Source organism: Prionailurus viverrinus, chromosome B1 (genome assembly GCF_022837055.1).
Source record: "Prionailurus viverrinus isolate Anna chromosome B1, UM_Priviv_1.0, whole genome shotgun sequence".
NCBI lineage: Eukaryota > Metazoa > Chordata > Mammalia > Carnivora > Felidae > Prionailurus > Prionailurus viverrinus.
In genome coordinates, this window is record NC_062564.1 from 72,671,987 (window position 1) to 72,688,149 (window position 16,163).

The 16,163-nt window shown below is 40.3% G+C and overlaps 1 protein-coding gene across 1 annotated transcript; it reads right to left on the reverse strand.

The window, feature by feature from the left end:
- Positions 1-6,123: 6,123 nt before the first annotated feature.
- On the reverse strand, positions 6,124-14,244 carry NPY2R (neuropeptide Y receptor Y2). The gene is made up of 2 exons (XM_047857321.1): positions 14,101-14,244; positions 6,124-9,268 (listed from the first exon to the last, which is right to left on the reverse strand). The coding sequence occupies exon 2, from the start codon at positions 9,257-9,259 to the stop codon at positions 8,111-8,113; it is 1,149 nt and encodes a 382-aa protein (XP_047713277.1). The 5' UTR covers positions 9,260-9,268; positions 14,101-14,244; the 3' UTR covers positions 6,124-8,110.
- Between the last annotated feature and the right edge of the window lie 1,919 nt (positions 14,245-16,163).

Consider the following 16,163-nt stretch of genomic DNA (forward strand, 5'->3'; position numbering starts at 1 on the left):
AGTTTCAAAGTTTAGAAAAAAATTAACTGTATATAACAATACCTAGTTGGGACATGATATTAAAAAACAATTCCAATTTTAATAGCATCTAAAAGCACAAAATACTTGATGAATTTAACAAAAGATATATTAGACAGCTATGCTGAGAAGAACAGAATATTAAGACAAATTAAAGAATACAAACAAATGAAGAGATATACCGTGTTTGGGTATTAAAAGAAAATGTTGTTAGGATGACAATTCTCCTTAAATTGATCTATATAATTAATATAACCTCAATCATAATGCCAGAGTATTTTTCTACAGAAATTGACAAGCTAGTTCTAAATTTTATATGGAAATACAAATACCTGAGAATAGTCAAACTAATATTGCAAAACAAGACCAATCTGACAGACATAATTATGATATTTTTAAGATATTGGTATAGGTATCAGGATAAACAAATAGAGCAAACAGATAAAATAGCCAGAAATAGTTCTAAACAGTCAACTAAATTTTAGCAAAGATGTCAGGGCAATGCACTGTGGCAAAATAAAGATAGGTGTCGGGAGAATTGAATAAATATATGAAAAGTATATAAACCCAAATACAAACATTAATTGAGACAAATCACAGATGTGAAAGCTAAAACTCTAAGCTTCTTGGAAAACACACAATATCTTTCTGGCCCATGGGTAATGGCCAATTGATATAAACAGACACTTCTCTAAAGAAGACATATGAATGATGAATAAGCATACCAAGAAGTGATCGACATCATTAGTCATCAGAGGAATGCAAGTCGAAGGCACAATAGGATTTCCACTGCAACGGAAAAAAACAGAAACACTAACAACACCAAGTGTTACAAAAGTGTGGAACAACTAGATCTGTCAAACTTTTCAAGTGGGAGAGTGACCATTTGGGAAATGCACTGGCTATTTCTCAATAAGTTCACTATATATCTATGCTATGACCTAGTAATTCATCTATTTTTTTTTTAATTTTCTTCAGGAATATAAAAATATAGCTCTACAAAAGGACTTAGGGAAGAATATTTATAGCAAACTTAGCCATAAAGGCCAAAAACTTGAAATAATCCAAACATATATTAAAAGAATGGATAAATAAATTGTGGTGTATTCACACAAATGAATGTGACCCAGCAATAAAATAAGAATGAATTAATGATATACACAGCAACATGGATGAATCTCCCAATCATTGTATTATGTAAAAGTCACCACATACCAAACGATACATATTCTATGGCTCCAAGAGTATAAAGTTGAAGAAGAGACAAACTGAATCTATGACAACAAAAATCAGCACAATGGTTGCTATGAGGATGGGGCAGAGACTGACAGGAAGTGGACATAAAGTGATGAAAAGCCTGCTTCTTGACTGAGGTAAGTGATCACATGTGTATATACCGGTCGAAACTCATAAAATCATATACATAAATCTGTGCATAGAACTGTAAATTTTATTTTAATTAAAATATAAAAATAGAGGATTTATTCCGAGTGCAGGGGCTGGTTGGGATCTCAGCAATGCTGCAGACATTCAGGGAATCTTCCAGTGAGCCGGTACCCATTTGATCTACTCAATGCAGAGAAACAGAACTGGCGGTCTTCCGCCCCATTTCTTTAAAATGTTGCTGCTCTTTCCCCACCATTCTTACTTTCCCCTCCATATCTCCCTCTCCCCACAGGAAAAACAGCAAAAACAACAACAACAACAACAACAACAACAACAAACCACTCGCTAGAGCACGCTCTCACATACATTTCATCCCTAGCTGGTAAAAAGCAGGAACCAATTATCACAAGAATTTGCTATGTTAAGGCTCAAAAAACTTATGTAATTATTTATTGAATGAATGAACTTCCAGCTATTAAAAAAAATCAATGACTAAATTAAAATGTGTTTCCTTCCAGAGAATGATGAGAGCTTGCAGGTGATTTTAATTAAAAAGAGTCCGTGTTGGTCTCACAAGTACACACAATCCAGGTAAGGAGATGCTTGTCGAAGATTTTCCACCTTGCTCCAGGACGCTTTGCTCAGCATTACAGACCCTGTGGTGCAGCCATTACTTTGCTCCTGCCTCCCTCTCTTTTCAGTGTTCCTTGTTTCTGGTTCAATCCAACCCCTGCCCAGATGTGGCCACATAGTTCCATGGACACTGCTCCCTTGGACTTGGCTGTTGCTCTGACCTTTCTAGATTCAGTTCTAAGCTTTGTCTGATGTAGACTGACTTGTGGGCCTCTCATGCATTATGGAATTCATTACCTGCTCCTGGGATTTCCATTGCATTGCCTGTTCTTGTAGCCAGTCTCTGGCAATGGAAAACAGAACTAAGGAGGAGGATGATAGGAGAAAGAAGCTATGAGAAGGACATGGGCTTGGGAGTAACAGAACCTATGATAAGAAATAATGAATTCTCTGCAAGAATGACATAATTGCACATTCATGCAACTGTCTTTAAGAATGTGCTGGTGGGCAAAGTATTTAGTAAGGCATGGTGAATATATAAGTACAAACAATTAGTACCAGTAGCACAACTGTTCAAGATATATGCTCAGCTATGCTTTGCACAAAAGTAGTAGCACATCACAATGTTTACAGTTTCATAATTCCACTTGTACTCTCTAATTATATCCACTAAAAAAGTAGCTGTAGGGACCTGTTTTTTTTTAAGTACAAAACTCATGACTCTAATTATCTGTTTCATGTCTGAGAGTATAATGACAAAAACTATTCACTTGGGGGTTTTTTTCCTTTATTTTTTGAGAAGATAATGCAGCATTTTAAAATTTTAATGTGATAACATATGCCTGTATCATGACAAGCTATGTGGTGTTTGGCAAGTAATTTGTTAAAGTGTTAAGTCTTGGCAGTGAAAGGGCATCTGGATGACTCAGTAGGTTGAGCATCTGACTCTTGATTACAGCCCAGGTCACGATTTCACGGTTGTGGGATCAAGCCCCAGATCGTACTCAGCATGGAGCCTGCTTGGGATTCTCTCTCTCTCTCTCTCTCTCTCTGCCCTTCCCCTGCTCATTCTCTCTTTCTCTCTCTCTTTCAAATTAAATAAATAAACATTAAAGAAAAAACTTTGACAATGATTTGTTCATAAAGGACAGTAGATTCAGAGTGAGTCATTTTCACTTACTTCTATTCAGTTACATATTCATGGACTAAGAAGAAAGAGTTGGAGTTACAGATAACATGTGAATTGTCTAACCCACATTCCATCTTTCCTATAAGTTCACCCATTGACTGTTAGGTCAACGATCTAACAGATGTCTTTTATAAATCCTCACAAGTCGATCTTTAGTGACCCTTTGTTTAATAAAATTCCTACCTTTGATGTCATAAAACATAATCATGAAGATGTCTGCATTCTTTACTCTTGTGTTGTTTCTTTAGGTTCTCTGTTTTCCTATGGAAAAGTAAATCCATTGTTTTTTTGCAGCCATATATATTAATATTTCATCAATTTATCAACTTGAAAATGTCAAAGATTATTTTTTCTGTAAGGCATCACGTCTTTTGCTCATCCCAGGAAGTTAGTTGAGAATTTATATTCTTCTGTGGATTTTAGATCATTAAATCTTGATATAATTCTTTACTCCTCCATTCCAAGCAACATATCACAGGAAGAAAATGGTCCTTCCTTATACTTTCCTCCTCAGTCCATCTGTACTAATGGGGAAGTTTTAAAGAGAATCTTTAACACACTGGCCTTGATTACAGAAAAAAAAGAAAATATACAGTCAACATGCATCATTGTAACTCTGAAGAACCTGGGATGAGGCTGAAACTAGAAATTACACCATTTGGGCAATTCTTAAGATTGCCAGATTGTCTGATAGCAGTTAGGCACCATATTTTCCCTTCCATGCTGTCCCTATGTCTTAGGGGCTAGAAACCTAAGAACTACATTTTCCCCAAATCCCCGACAGCAAGGCTAGAGTTATAGTCCACAAATGAGAGATACTCACATGAATTCTGAGATGCAAAAGAGAAGCAAAAGACATTATTGATTCTATGGCAGGGGTGGGCAGGAGTGTGGGCTTATCCGGAAGCAATAAGATTTTTTTTTATTGAAATACAGTGGACACACATTACATTAGTTTCAGGGTCAAAACATAGAGATTTGACAAGTCTGTATGTTATGCTGTGCTCTCCACAAGTGTAGCTACTATCTGTCATTGTACAGTCCTATTACAAAACCATTGACCATATTTCCTATACTATATGTTTTATCCTCTTGACTTATTCATTCCATAACTGGAAGCCTGTACCTTTCACTCCCCTTCACCCATTTTGTCCATTCTCCTACCCACATCCCTTCTGGGAACCATCAGTTTGTTCCCTGTAGTTATGGGTTTGCTCCTGCTTTTTGTTTGTTCATTTGTTTTGTTTTCTAGATTCCATATATAAGTAAAATCATATGGTATTTGTCTTTCTTTGTCTGACTTATTTCACTTAACATAATAATACCCTCCAGGTCCATCCATGTTGTCACAATGGCAAAAATCTCATTAATTTTCATGGCTGAATAATATTCCATTGTGTGTTTGTGTGTGTTTGTGCGTGTGTGTCCATTCATCTATCAATAGATATTAACAGGCAATATGATAATAAACCTGAACTCTTTCCTGTGTATCATCCGCTCTCTGTTGTAGGCATTAGCAGTGGTTTCATACAATTATGTGCTTCCTGGTTTCTTCAATGTCGGTGGAAGCTTTTCTTAACCTTCACTTCTCCAGTTCTTCCAGTGATTTTCCAAGATTTTAATTTCCTGTATTAAATGACTTTTTGCTTTAAATACCTAGCATGGCTTCTCTTTAGCTATCTGAATCATGACTAGTACAGTTTACTGGCCCTTCCATGTTTCCCTTGTGCAACGTTCTAGATAATTTTTAGTGAACCCTAAATTATATGTATGTATAGAGCCCTTTCTAATTATACAAGTGTCTATACTTAATGGTCTTCAAAAAAAACCTAATCCTGAACAAATATACATCTTTACTTGACTCCTGTATGGCTAAAACTCTACTCTCCTGCGAGTTGTACAATAAAACTGGGAAAAGTTTATGGTTTACAATCTTAAAAATCTTTCTTCAAATCTTGGCTTTAGTATTTCCTTGACTCATTGACTTAGTTTCCTTTTATTGACCACAAACTTGATGCCAGAAGCTGCAAGTACCTGTGATACCACAATGATTAAACCAGTCCCTGTCCCCTGCCCTCATATGCTTAAAATCTAGCAGCAAAGATTAGAGAAACAGAATTTGCAAGGGATAAAACATAGAGGTAGAGTCAGGTACTAAATAGCTTTCCAAGTCATAAAGATTTTGACTTTATCATAACTATGATGAGGAGACATTGAAGAGTTTTTATCAGGAAAGTGATGTGATAAAATTCCAGGGTCTGAAAAATCACTCTGGCTAGTGGGTAAAAGTTGGATTTGACAGGAAGATGACTGGATATAGAGACCAGTTAGGAAGCTGCAACATTAAACCAGAGGCGAGATAATACAGGTCTGAGAAGATAATCCCAACTTGTACTATGGTGGGGAGCATAGGGATGAAGAAAAATGAATTGATTCAAGGAACATCTAGAAATTAGAACAAAATGTGGGAATTGTTTGGACATGTGTACTAAAGAGACCCAAGAGTCAAGGGTGACCCCAAAGTATAAGACCTTGGGGAACTAGATGAGTAGCAGTGTCATGATTAGGACAGAGGACAGAAATACAGGAAAACAAAGTGGAGGTGAGGTGGGGTGTGGATCAAAATGGCAGGTTCTGTTGTAGACATGTTGGATTTAATTTGCTGATGAGATACCCATGTAGATGTGTCCAGTCAGCTGATAGGGATACATACAGGTTTGAAGTTAGTTTAGAAGAAAGGTCTGGTCTTAAAGATTCAAACATTGTCAAAATACGGACTATAACTGCAGCCATAGGAGTGAATCCATTCACTCACGTTCAAGTACAGGAAAGAAAGAAAGCTAAACTGCCTAGAAGCCACCATTATTTTCCTTCTTTTGGTTGTGTCAGAGGCTTACGATTTCGCTTTGGACAGAAACTTCGATATAAAATATGACGCAATTTCTCTAATTTCCCAATGTCTTTTATTTCCACAGATAAAATCACAACATAAAAAGATTAATTACATCACAAGTATTAACTGGATCATTAAATGATTCTAATAATTTACTACTACAACTGGTAATACAGTGGCATACGCATTCCTTACAGGGTAAGAATTCTCCAAGAGGGAAAACAAAACAAAACATTGTAACCACAATTATCTATTAGCATCTTAAGCAAAGTAATTGCTTTTTAAAGGACAAAAAGTTTTTTCTTGAACAGTTATGTAGAGTCCCACAAAAAAAAAAATGAATTTGTCCGTTACATGGTACATTACATATATATATTATTTTTTGTTTGCTTCTTAATTAGTCTTCCACTGTTTTCATTCTCTTTCAGTATTCCAGAGGTACAGCCCACTTCGAGATCTTTACTTCTACATCGGAAATAATTCAACAAGAGCCACAGTATGACTTTTAAATATATCCGTAAAGTTGAACTCTCTCCGTTCATGAAGCTCATGTTTGTACCTAAACGTAATATTCATGCTGAAGTTTTTTAAACTTTAAGAAATCTATTCCCAAATTCAGTCATACTGACAAAAATATGATTGCAATGAAACTTCTTTAACAGAATCCAAAGAAGTACAACTATTTTCACATCTCAGTGTGTTTTCATAAACATACTAGGGTTTTAAGCATCTTTGACTGGGTACTATTGAAATAAAAATACTATTCACAAAATCATTCAATGAAGAGTACTATAGCGTCTACACTCCACTATTTATAGGTAAAATTTTATTATGTATATATTCATAAGTTATCCAAAAATACATAGCTAATTATTTTGAGAAGAGGATAATTTATGTTGAAATTGGTCCAAATAGAACATTTGCAAAGTGGAATGCATGCAGTGTTTTTAATATTTCTTACCAGATGGGTTCCATTTTGATGAAATTATATTGTTTTATTAATCATGAACCATGGAAAATGAATTCCACGTCCATGGAAGATGAATTTCAAAAAATAACACTACAGTGTTCTGTAAACACAATAGAGCTATGTATCTGTGCAAAAACTGTTTACCAATAACCACAAAATGTGGCAGAATGCCACAAAAATTATTTTTTAATCTGAATCAATTTTAGTGAAGACAAATTCAACTCCAACATAGGAATAATACATGTTCAGAAAGTTATAACAGTTAGCAATGGTTAAAAGTATTGAGCTGTATGTTCATTTGTTGTCACATAAATAGTATTTACAAAGCAGCAACAACTTGAAATGAGAAGCTAAATGATGGGTTACATTTCTAAAACTGAGAATTTCAGCCTTCAATTTTGAGTTGGAGAAACTTTTCACTAAATGTGTATTTGGTTTTAAGAACACCTGGTGAACTCAGTGTTAAAGATTTCCCTCATCACTTGCCAAAATACTAATTATATAGCAAATTTCAGTTTATCACCTGGAAGTCATTCAAATAGCTGGTAACATTCCCTGAAGGATTGGTCCATAGGAGGAATAATTTAAAAAAAAACAAAAAAACAAAAAAAAACAATACAGAAGAGCCTGCAGCTCCCTAGGGAAACTGGTGTTGGGTAGTCCTTTCATCAGATGAGGGGGCAGTGAGCAGCACATCACCCCCAGTCCATGCCCTAATATGATTTGAAAGGCAATTTATTTAGCCAACCACTTCTAGCGATGCTGATGTCATGTTGATTCCTTGTTCAGGTTTCCTTCACTCTGAGAAATAGTCAAAAGCATTCCTCTGCTTTTACTCATAATTTGACCTACCATCCAAGCAACTATAAGCAAACTGTTCACTGCCCTATCTTTGAATAGGAGTATTTTCACGGAGGCTCTGCCAACCAGGTTTCTTTCCACAGATCACACTGCAATTGCTTCCACTCGGATCCTCTTCTCCTGCCTTAAAATGGGAAATCAGGATGCACCCGGGAGCCCTTCTCAACCGATTTATAGCTCTGGTCGGAATTCATCTACATATTTTCACACCAGAGCTTACTTACACATTGGTAGCCTCTGTGAAAGAGTCATTGGGACCATTGTTCTTTTTTACCTCCAGGTTCTTTTTAGTCTTGAACGTCACAGACACCTCAGAGTGAATGGCATCCAACCTCTGCTCACAGCGGAAGGCTGCTAGGAAAGCCTTTCTATAGTTGCTGTTCATCCAGCCATAGAGAAAGGGGTTGGCAAAGGTGGAGCACATGGCGATAATGTGGAACACGGTGAAGATGAGTTTGTACTCCTTCAGGTCTAGGACTTGGTTGTCAATGTCAACAGCGAGTTGGAAGGCATGGAGAGGCAACCAGCTGACTGCAAACACCACTACCACACACACCAGCATTTTCGTCGTTTTTTGCCTTCGCTGATGGTAGTGATCATTAGCAGCTCCAGGGCTGACATGGTTCTTAAGTTTACTCCAGATACGAGTGTAGGAAAAAGATATGATGCCCAGAGGCAAAACGTATAGGATCAACAAGGAAGAAAGACTGTAGATGGTGCCATAGATGTTCTTCTCCTCTCCAGGCCACTTCTCAGTGCAGACCACAATCTCAAAGTCGGGAATAATCTCAATCAGCGAGTACTCGCGGAAGATGGCCAGGGGGCTTGCAAGCAAGGCACTGATGCCCCAGGCCAGGCCAATAATCAGGAAGCTGATTCTCTTGGAGATCTTGCTTTCCAGGTGGTAGACAATGCAACGATGCCGGTCCAGGGCAATTACCGTCAAGGTGATCGTGGACACTTGCACTGCCAGGCCCTGGGCATAGGGTACCAGGTGGCACAGGACAGGACCCATTTTCCACTCCCCCATTAAGGTGTAGGTAAGAGTGAATGGCAAACACAGGGTGTTCACCAGAAGATCTGCCACAGCCAGATTGGCAATGAAAAAGTTGGTTACTGTGCGCATGCTCTTGAATTTGATCACCACGTGAATCACCAGAGAGTTTCCAATTACCCCGAGCAAGATGATAGAGCAATAAGCTAATATGAGGATAATCTGCACCTCAATCAGCATGGTGCTGTCTAGAAGCTCTGGCTCAGGGTCAGGGGCCAGCTCACCTCTAGGAGTGGTTTGCCGTGGATGGTACTTCTCCACCTTCATTTCTTCCACTGTCTGGTTCTCATCAGCCTCTGCACCTACTGGGCCCATTTTCAGCACCTAGCACAAGAATATACAATTAGAAGAAGAAGAAGAAGAAGAAGAAGAAGAAGAAGAAGGAAGAGGAGGAAGAGGAGGGGGAAGGGGAGGGGGAGGAGGAGGGGGAAGGGGAAGAGGGGGAAGGGGAGGAGGGGGAGGAGGAGGAAGAGGGGAAGGAGAAGAAATAACACGGAGCAAGGAAAACACAAGGGTGACGCAAAGGAATATCACAAATGGATTGGTTTCATTTTGGTTAGGGCTCAAAATACATGTCCCCTGATCCCTGTAACTGCGCATAGTGTAACATTTTAATAAAGTAGGACCATTATAATAGTTTATTCACAAATATGGATGAATTAAACCAGGTCCCTGAAATGTATATTACAACAGTAAAATGTAATACCTATAGTGTCGACATAAATCCAGTGTGAATGCTACCAAATTGAGTCAATCTATTTGAGTGGGATAAATGTTACAAACTTTACCGATTAATTTTATAACTTCTATTAAGTCTTCAAATTTATTTTAAGGTAGACAAAGAAAATTACCCTCAATATCTTAACTGCTTCAAATTTATAATTATAGCAACAAATTTCACAGAAAAGAGAAAAATATTAAAGCCCTTTGAGTGGGGCCTGGACTTTGGAAGTATAGCATAGAACACATAAATATAAACTGAGCATATTCCATTTTATAGCCATTTTTTCTAGTGTTTGGGTTAGTGTTAAAACTAGGTAGCCTGTGTAAAACGGTTGCTTTTTTTGAAGATCTGAAATAAACTTCCTACTGACACACAGCAGAATCCCACACAGGATCTACATGAAAAAAAAAATATGTCCAAATCTGAAGCATCTCTCTCTCTAACCTCTAAATATAAAAGTTTTGACGCTTTTCTTCTCCAATCGCACGCCCTCAAGACTTTCCTTTCTGCATGCCCTACTTCAGTCAATGTTATCCCCATTGATTACACCATGGGGAAGGTTAAAAAGCAGGTAACCATTCTAGACTTTGTCAACTCATTTAGTCTCCACATTTAAGAGAACCCTCAGACTGACTTTTTTTTATCTATTTATTTTGAGAGAGCAAGAGAGTGCAAGCAGGGGAGGGGCAGAAAGAGATGGGTGGGGAGAGAGAGAATCCCAAACAAATTAATGAAATCATGTATGCATGGTATCCGCAGATCATGCAAAACAGAACCTATTCAAGAATGTAAGGGAGGGAAAATTAAATGCAGAGTACCTAGTGACCAGGGCTATCCACTGGAAATAGAATCACTATGGACTAGTCCTGTGGGAACGAGATCCAGAGAGAGGCTACTGAGGCACTGCCCACAAGAGAGAGGGAAGGAGAAGAATACAGAGGATTCTCCATTCCTCTGCCCTCTAATTACCTGCCAATGCCTCCTATGACCAAACTCAGCCAAGTGCCCGGTGACTTGGGAGCCTGAAAATGTAGTCTGCAGGAGTCAGCCCTCTAGAGGAAGGGTAAGGAATGGAGCTGAGGGCCCAACTAGGCGCTGTCTGTGGGCTGAATAAATATGACTCACCTACCAATGTAGGTAGATGCTATTATGATTAATAAAAACCAAATTTATTTAAAAGAGGTTCAGAATTAATGACAGCAGCCTTTTGTCATTGTGAATTCAAAAATTACTAATATGTTGAGCTCTGGATGTTTTTACAAACTTGAAAGAAGAATTTCATGTTAGAAACCAACATATGATATTGTTTTAAGCAATCTGGAGACATGGGGGAAATGATATGATCACATTCGAATTTCAGAAAGACCATTTTAATGTCAAAGTAGGCTCTTTCTAGTAAAAGGCAAGAGCCTGAGAGTGGAGGCACTACCCCGTTGTTATTCCTCCCCTCTCCCCGCACAAATCCTGGTTCCTGGCATAGGTTTTTAAATGCTTGCTAAATGCATGTTATAATAAGTGTAAGCATCACGAGGGTGAAGCCATGCCTGGCATTTTGCACATGCTCAATTATTATTGCTAAGTGAATGAATGAATGAATGAATGAGAAGAGGAAGTGAGATAAGTCACAAGACTATTAGAGTAATTGTGGTAAGAAATCAAGGACAAAGCCAATGTGGTAGGAATGATGAGGACCCATGAGAAAGGTGTATAAAATCAGTCTAAGGGGCACCTGGGTGGCTCAGTCAGTTAAGCATCAGACTTGGTTTCAGCTCAGGTCATGATGTCACAGTTCGTGAGTTCGAGCCCCACACTGGGCTCTGTGCCATCCTAGTGATTCTATTTCCAGGGGTTGGCCCTGGTCCCTGGGCTTTGGTCACACCACCTACTCCCTGTGTCTCTCTGGCTGGAGGTACTAATGACTCTGTGTTCTTGCTAATCCTTGAGTGGCTTCAATATCCTCTGTTTGGCTTCCATCACTTGTGTAATCAATTCTCCACATTTAATTTTCCCTCCCTCACATTCCTGAATAGGTTCTGTTCTGCATGATCTGCTGATACCAGGCATACATGATTTCATTAATTTGCTCTCCCACTAATGGTTCTGCACCAGCCTACAGAAGATAATCCCAACTCCATTATATGACATTCAAAGCTCTTCTTGAACCCATTCCTGCCTACCTACCCTCTGGCTTCATCTCTCCTGACACGCCAATAGGTATCTTATGCTCTGTCATACTAAACTACTTCGGATTCCTTCAATACATCAGCTTTTCTCATGCCTCTCTGCTTTCCCGTTCTGACCTGGGAAGCCTCTCGGTTACCCAACAATCTGTGCTGACTTCTAATACTACAAGAAGCACAAGCCCCAATGCAATCATTCCCCCACCACAGCAATCTCTTTAAGGACAGAAACTGGATCTTTTCCATCCATTGTGTAATCCTTAGCACGCTAACATGTTAACAGCACCCAGTAATTTGGCAAAACAAATAAGAAGCTACAGGAAAGCATAATTCCTTGTTCTGATATGACATCCTTGAGCTTATTTTCTTGTTCTTAGGTAACCACCCCTGCAAGAAAATTGTTCCAAGATCCCTCTTAAATCAATCCCTGATTAGAGCATTAAAAACTGCCAGTCAGTATAGACCATAAGGAAACTTTCTTTCTGAGGGGCCTACCACACACACACACACACACACACACACACACACACACACACACACAACCTTTCAAGGAGCCTTACTGCAGAGAGAGAGAGAATTCCATATACTCATATTTTGCTTTACTGATATTTTCTAGTTCTGTCTGCATAAATTTCAAATAGCATGTTCCAAAGAGCCTTGACTCTCTTTTGTATTTGCCTCCATTCTTTAGAAATTAGGGGGAAAAGTGCAACTAATTATCTAAATCTCGGAGTGTATATTTAATAGGCTACACCTTCTCCCTTAAACTAAAAGAGACTTTACAGAGTACAATTAATCAATGCTGACAAGTCATTAACAGGATTAACAAGACTCCATGAGGTCTCAGTTTGAGGTTTGCCACAAGCTAAATTGAGAGTAAGCCTGAGATAGAAGGATATGAGTTTGTTTATTAACTTGTTTTCCTTTTCCTGTTCAGTTCCATTTTCTTCATTTCAAAGCCCCTTTATTTAAAACTTCTCTGCAGGAATGGTTATTGATCTACAGGCAATTAGCACATGGATACCAATCACAGTTCTCAAGCACACTGCTGGCCCTCAGCCAGGGCAGAGGATTGCCCAGAGAATGCATCATTTCATGTTTAAGCTTCTGGAAAAGTGGAAGAGGAAAAGAGATACATAGAGGGAGCTGACTGATTTAAACTCAAAAGCACAAACATTAAAAGATAAGTAGGTGAGGGAAAAACCCTTTCTTTGAAACAAGACAATATGAAGCATTCACATCAGTTGGGTCTTTTAAGAACTGTGAATGGTGCAGTTTTCTTGAACAAGTGAATCTTTAGAGATTCTGTTACAGAAATATTTTCCTGTTGTGGAATAGGAAAATGACTTCAAGTTTCTTTTTTTTTCTTCCAGAGATAAAGAACTTCAAATCACCTGAGTGACAAACCAGTTTATACTTTCATTGCATGTTTAAATTTGTGGGGCTTTTTTTTTTTTTTCAACAGTACCTTTATTGCCACAGATTGGCTTTAGTAAAACTTAACATCTGGTCAATCACAACACCTTCCAGGCATTTGTCCCAGGGAAAAATCCCAGAAATCATGCTACACACTCTATACTGGTTAGTCCTGGGGGAGGGGAGTGGACTCCAAGAATGCTGCATATAAGACAAGGCTGTTTGGTTCACAAGCAGAAAGTTGAAAATATTCACTGAAGAGTCTGGTAATAAATCACTTTCCCTATGTTTGAACTTCTGGCCTTTCCTTGCAAATAGCATGGTCTATTTCATGTGACTGCGTGTAAATGGCATGCCCCTGTTGCAAAACGTCTTAAAGCTTTTACTTTTGCCTCCTCCCTGTGCACCATATGCTCCTACCCAGTGGGTGAGCCCTTCTGGTGCAAAACCAGTGAGTGCTTAAATAAATGTATTCATTCTTGAACAGCTTTGGAGAATTCAAGATGACCTCTTGCTTTAGACAGGTGCTTGATTTTTTTTTTTTTTTTTTTTTTAAGAGAAACAGTAACAACTTGCTGCTCTGGAAAGATGATAACCTCTCTCTAAGAAGGGTCAAGGAAATAGTGAAGAACCTTCAGCAGAAAGGGAAAATTCTAGCGAAAGTAGAAAATGGGGATGGCTATCACCCCAATCCCCACCTTCAGCCTAAATGAGAGAAAAAAAGTCCCCACACTCATGAGGACCTCCCCCATACCCTCTTCTCAGGACCAGAGCTCTTCTTTGGGGGTATTCTCGTTCGCCAGTGTGAATCAGAGTTAGGACTTATACTTACTTACCCGGTCTTGGCGTTTCTGCTGAGACGTGGAAGCAAGACGTGTACGGCCCCGTCCGTGCAACGATTATCTAGCCCTCGGAGCTGAAGAGGGCACTGGAAGGTCCCCAGACGCAAGCCCAGTTCCGTCCTTTCCGATGGTGCAGGACCGCCAGCGGCGCGCGGAAGCGCGGCGGAGCGCGGCGTCCGCCGGGCAGTCGAGCAGCTGCGAGCTGGCGCTGCTCGGCTCTACCGCCGACCTCCGGGGCCAAGCGCGCTGGGGCACCGCGCTGCGCGGCACAGAGCAGCCGGCTGCGCTGGTGAGGATGCGAGGCTGGTGGGGGGGCGGGGGCACGGGGGTGCGGGGAGAGGCAGCCCTTCCCTGGGAGAAACAACAACAACAACAACAACAACAACAACAGGTACAGAAGGGCGGGGGGCGAGGGTCCCGCCGCGCAGAAAGCTGGACGGGAAGTTTCCGTGGCGAGGGAGGGGGACAGCGTCCACGGTGTCGCCGCTGTCTCCAGGTTTCGAAGCCCGCGCAGCGGGACCCTACTCAGCGCGGCGCCCCCTCGCGGATCCCAACTATCGCCTGCAACTGCTAGTTTCACCCCCGTCTCTGGCGACCCCCAATTGTGATATTCTGGCCGTTTACACCACTCCAACCTCCTTTCCCTTCCACGAACCCCTTCCTTTGCTCTCCGCTTCTCCGTTCCGCGAGAGATGGCCCTGCAAAAAGCTCCTAGATTCGGGGTTTACCAAATCAGCCAGGGAAAGTCGAGGGCGAAGGCGAAGGCGAAGGCGGAGCGGGGGGACTCAGGTTCGGGCGAGGGTGCTGAGGTCACGGCGCAGCGAGCAACAGGAGACCTCGAGCTGGAGGGAGGCAGGTGTGGAGGCAGAGGGCCGTGCCTTGGAAGGGCTGAGAAAACCCCACAACTTCCAGCCAGGAGTTGCTTCTTGTTTTGCTTGTTTGTTTTTGTTTGTTTGTTTGCTCATAGGAGCAGAGTGGGGACCCGGACCCTCGCAGAACCACAGAGGAGCGTCGCACAACTGCGCCAAGGACAAACCCAGGGCACTCACACCAGGGGCTGGAGCCGTCGCCGCGCTCCCACGGGAAGGTAAAACGAGTTCAGATGCCTGTTGCCCACCACTGACAATTCCCCTAACGGGTGTCTGCTGACAGTTTACACGTTGGGTATTGCGAGTTCAGATTCAAAAGCCGGCGGGCAGCGTGTGTGATGTGCACTCTGTCTTCCTGCAAAAGGTAGAATAGAAAGAGAAAACAATGGGTGACAATCTTTCTCCAGTTAGTTGACTTCCTGATCCTTCGCTCTTTGATCGTGACCCAAGCCACTAATGCCAGGATGAGTGAGTGCCTGTGGAATACTCTAATCTTTTTGTGGCGAAGCCTTGTTAATGCCTTGAGCCATCAAGCTGAGTTAGTGGATCAGAGCAAAACAGGGTTGTGGCATCAGTCCACGACGCTGAGGGGTCTGTTTCCTCGGGATTCCTCCCAGAAACTCTAGTTAGAACCATTCCTTATAGAAATTTGCAACCAGCCTCTCTGTCCCTTGTTTAGTTTTAGAGGGGGAAGCAGATCCTGCCAAGTTAGGAAAACAAAGGCCTGAAATTGGAAACCAAAGTCTTTCCTAACTAGCCCGTGTTGAGGTTTTGCACACATTACTTTCCTTCTATTCATCAGTGTCTTTATTTCTGAAGTGACGATGGCTATACTCAGTTCACTGGAATTTCTCTTAAATAGAGAAAAAAAAAACAGTTTAAACAACTCAAAATAATATTCTTTCCAAAAATATTAGTTATGGCTTCCCCTAAAGAAGATTGGATTTTCAGTCTTTTCTGGGCTTGCCCACACCTTCATAATATTGCATGTATAAGTATCTTTATACAGCTTAATCTGAAATTGATTATCTGGTTAATGTAAAATTATGCCTACAGGAGCATAGACGTTATTTATAAAACAAAGCAGCTTGGGCTTCTCAGTTACCATGAAAGAAAAGTAAACTGAACTGGAAATATACAAGATGTTCCATATAATTCTACTTAAAATATTTTTGTAAATATTTCTTA

Bases quoted from the DNA above. Each gene is read 5' to 3' on its own strand.
- NPY2R (XM_047857321.1), bottom strand. From the start codon at position 9,259: ATGGGCCCAGTAGGTGCAGAGGCTGATGAGAACCAGACAGTGGAAGAA.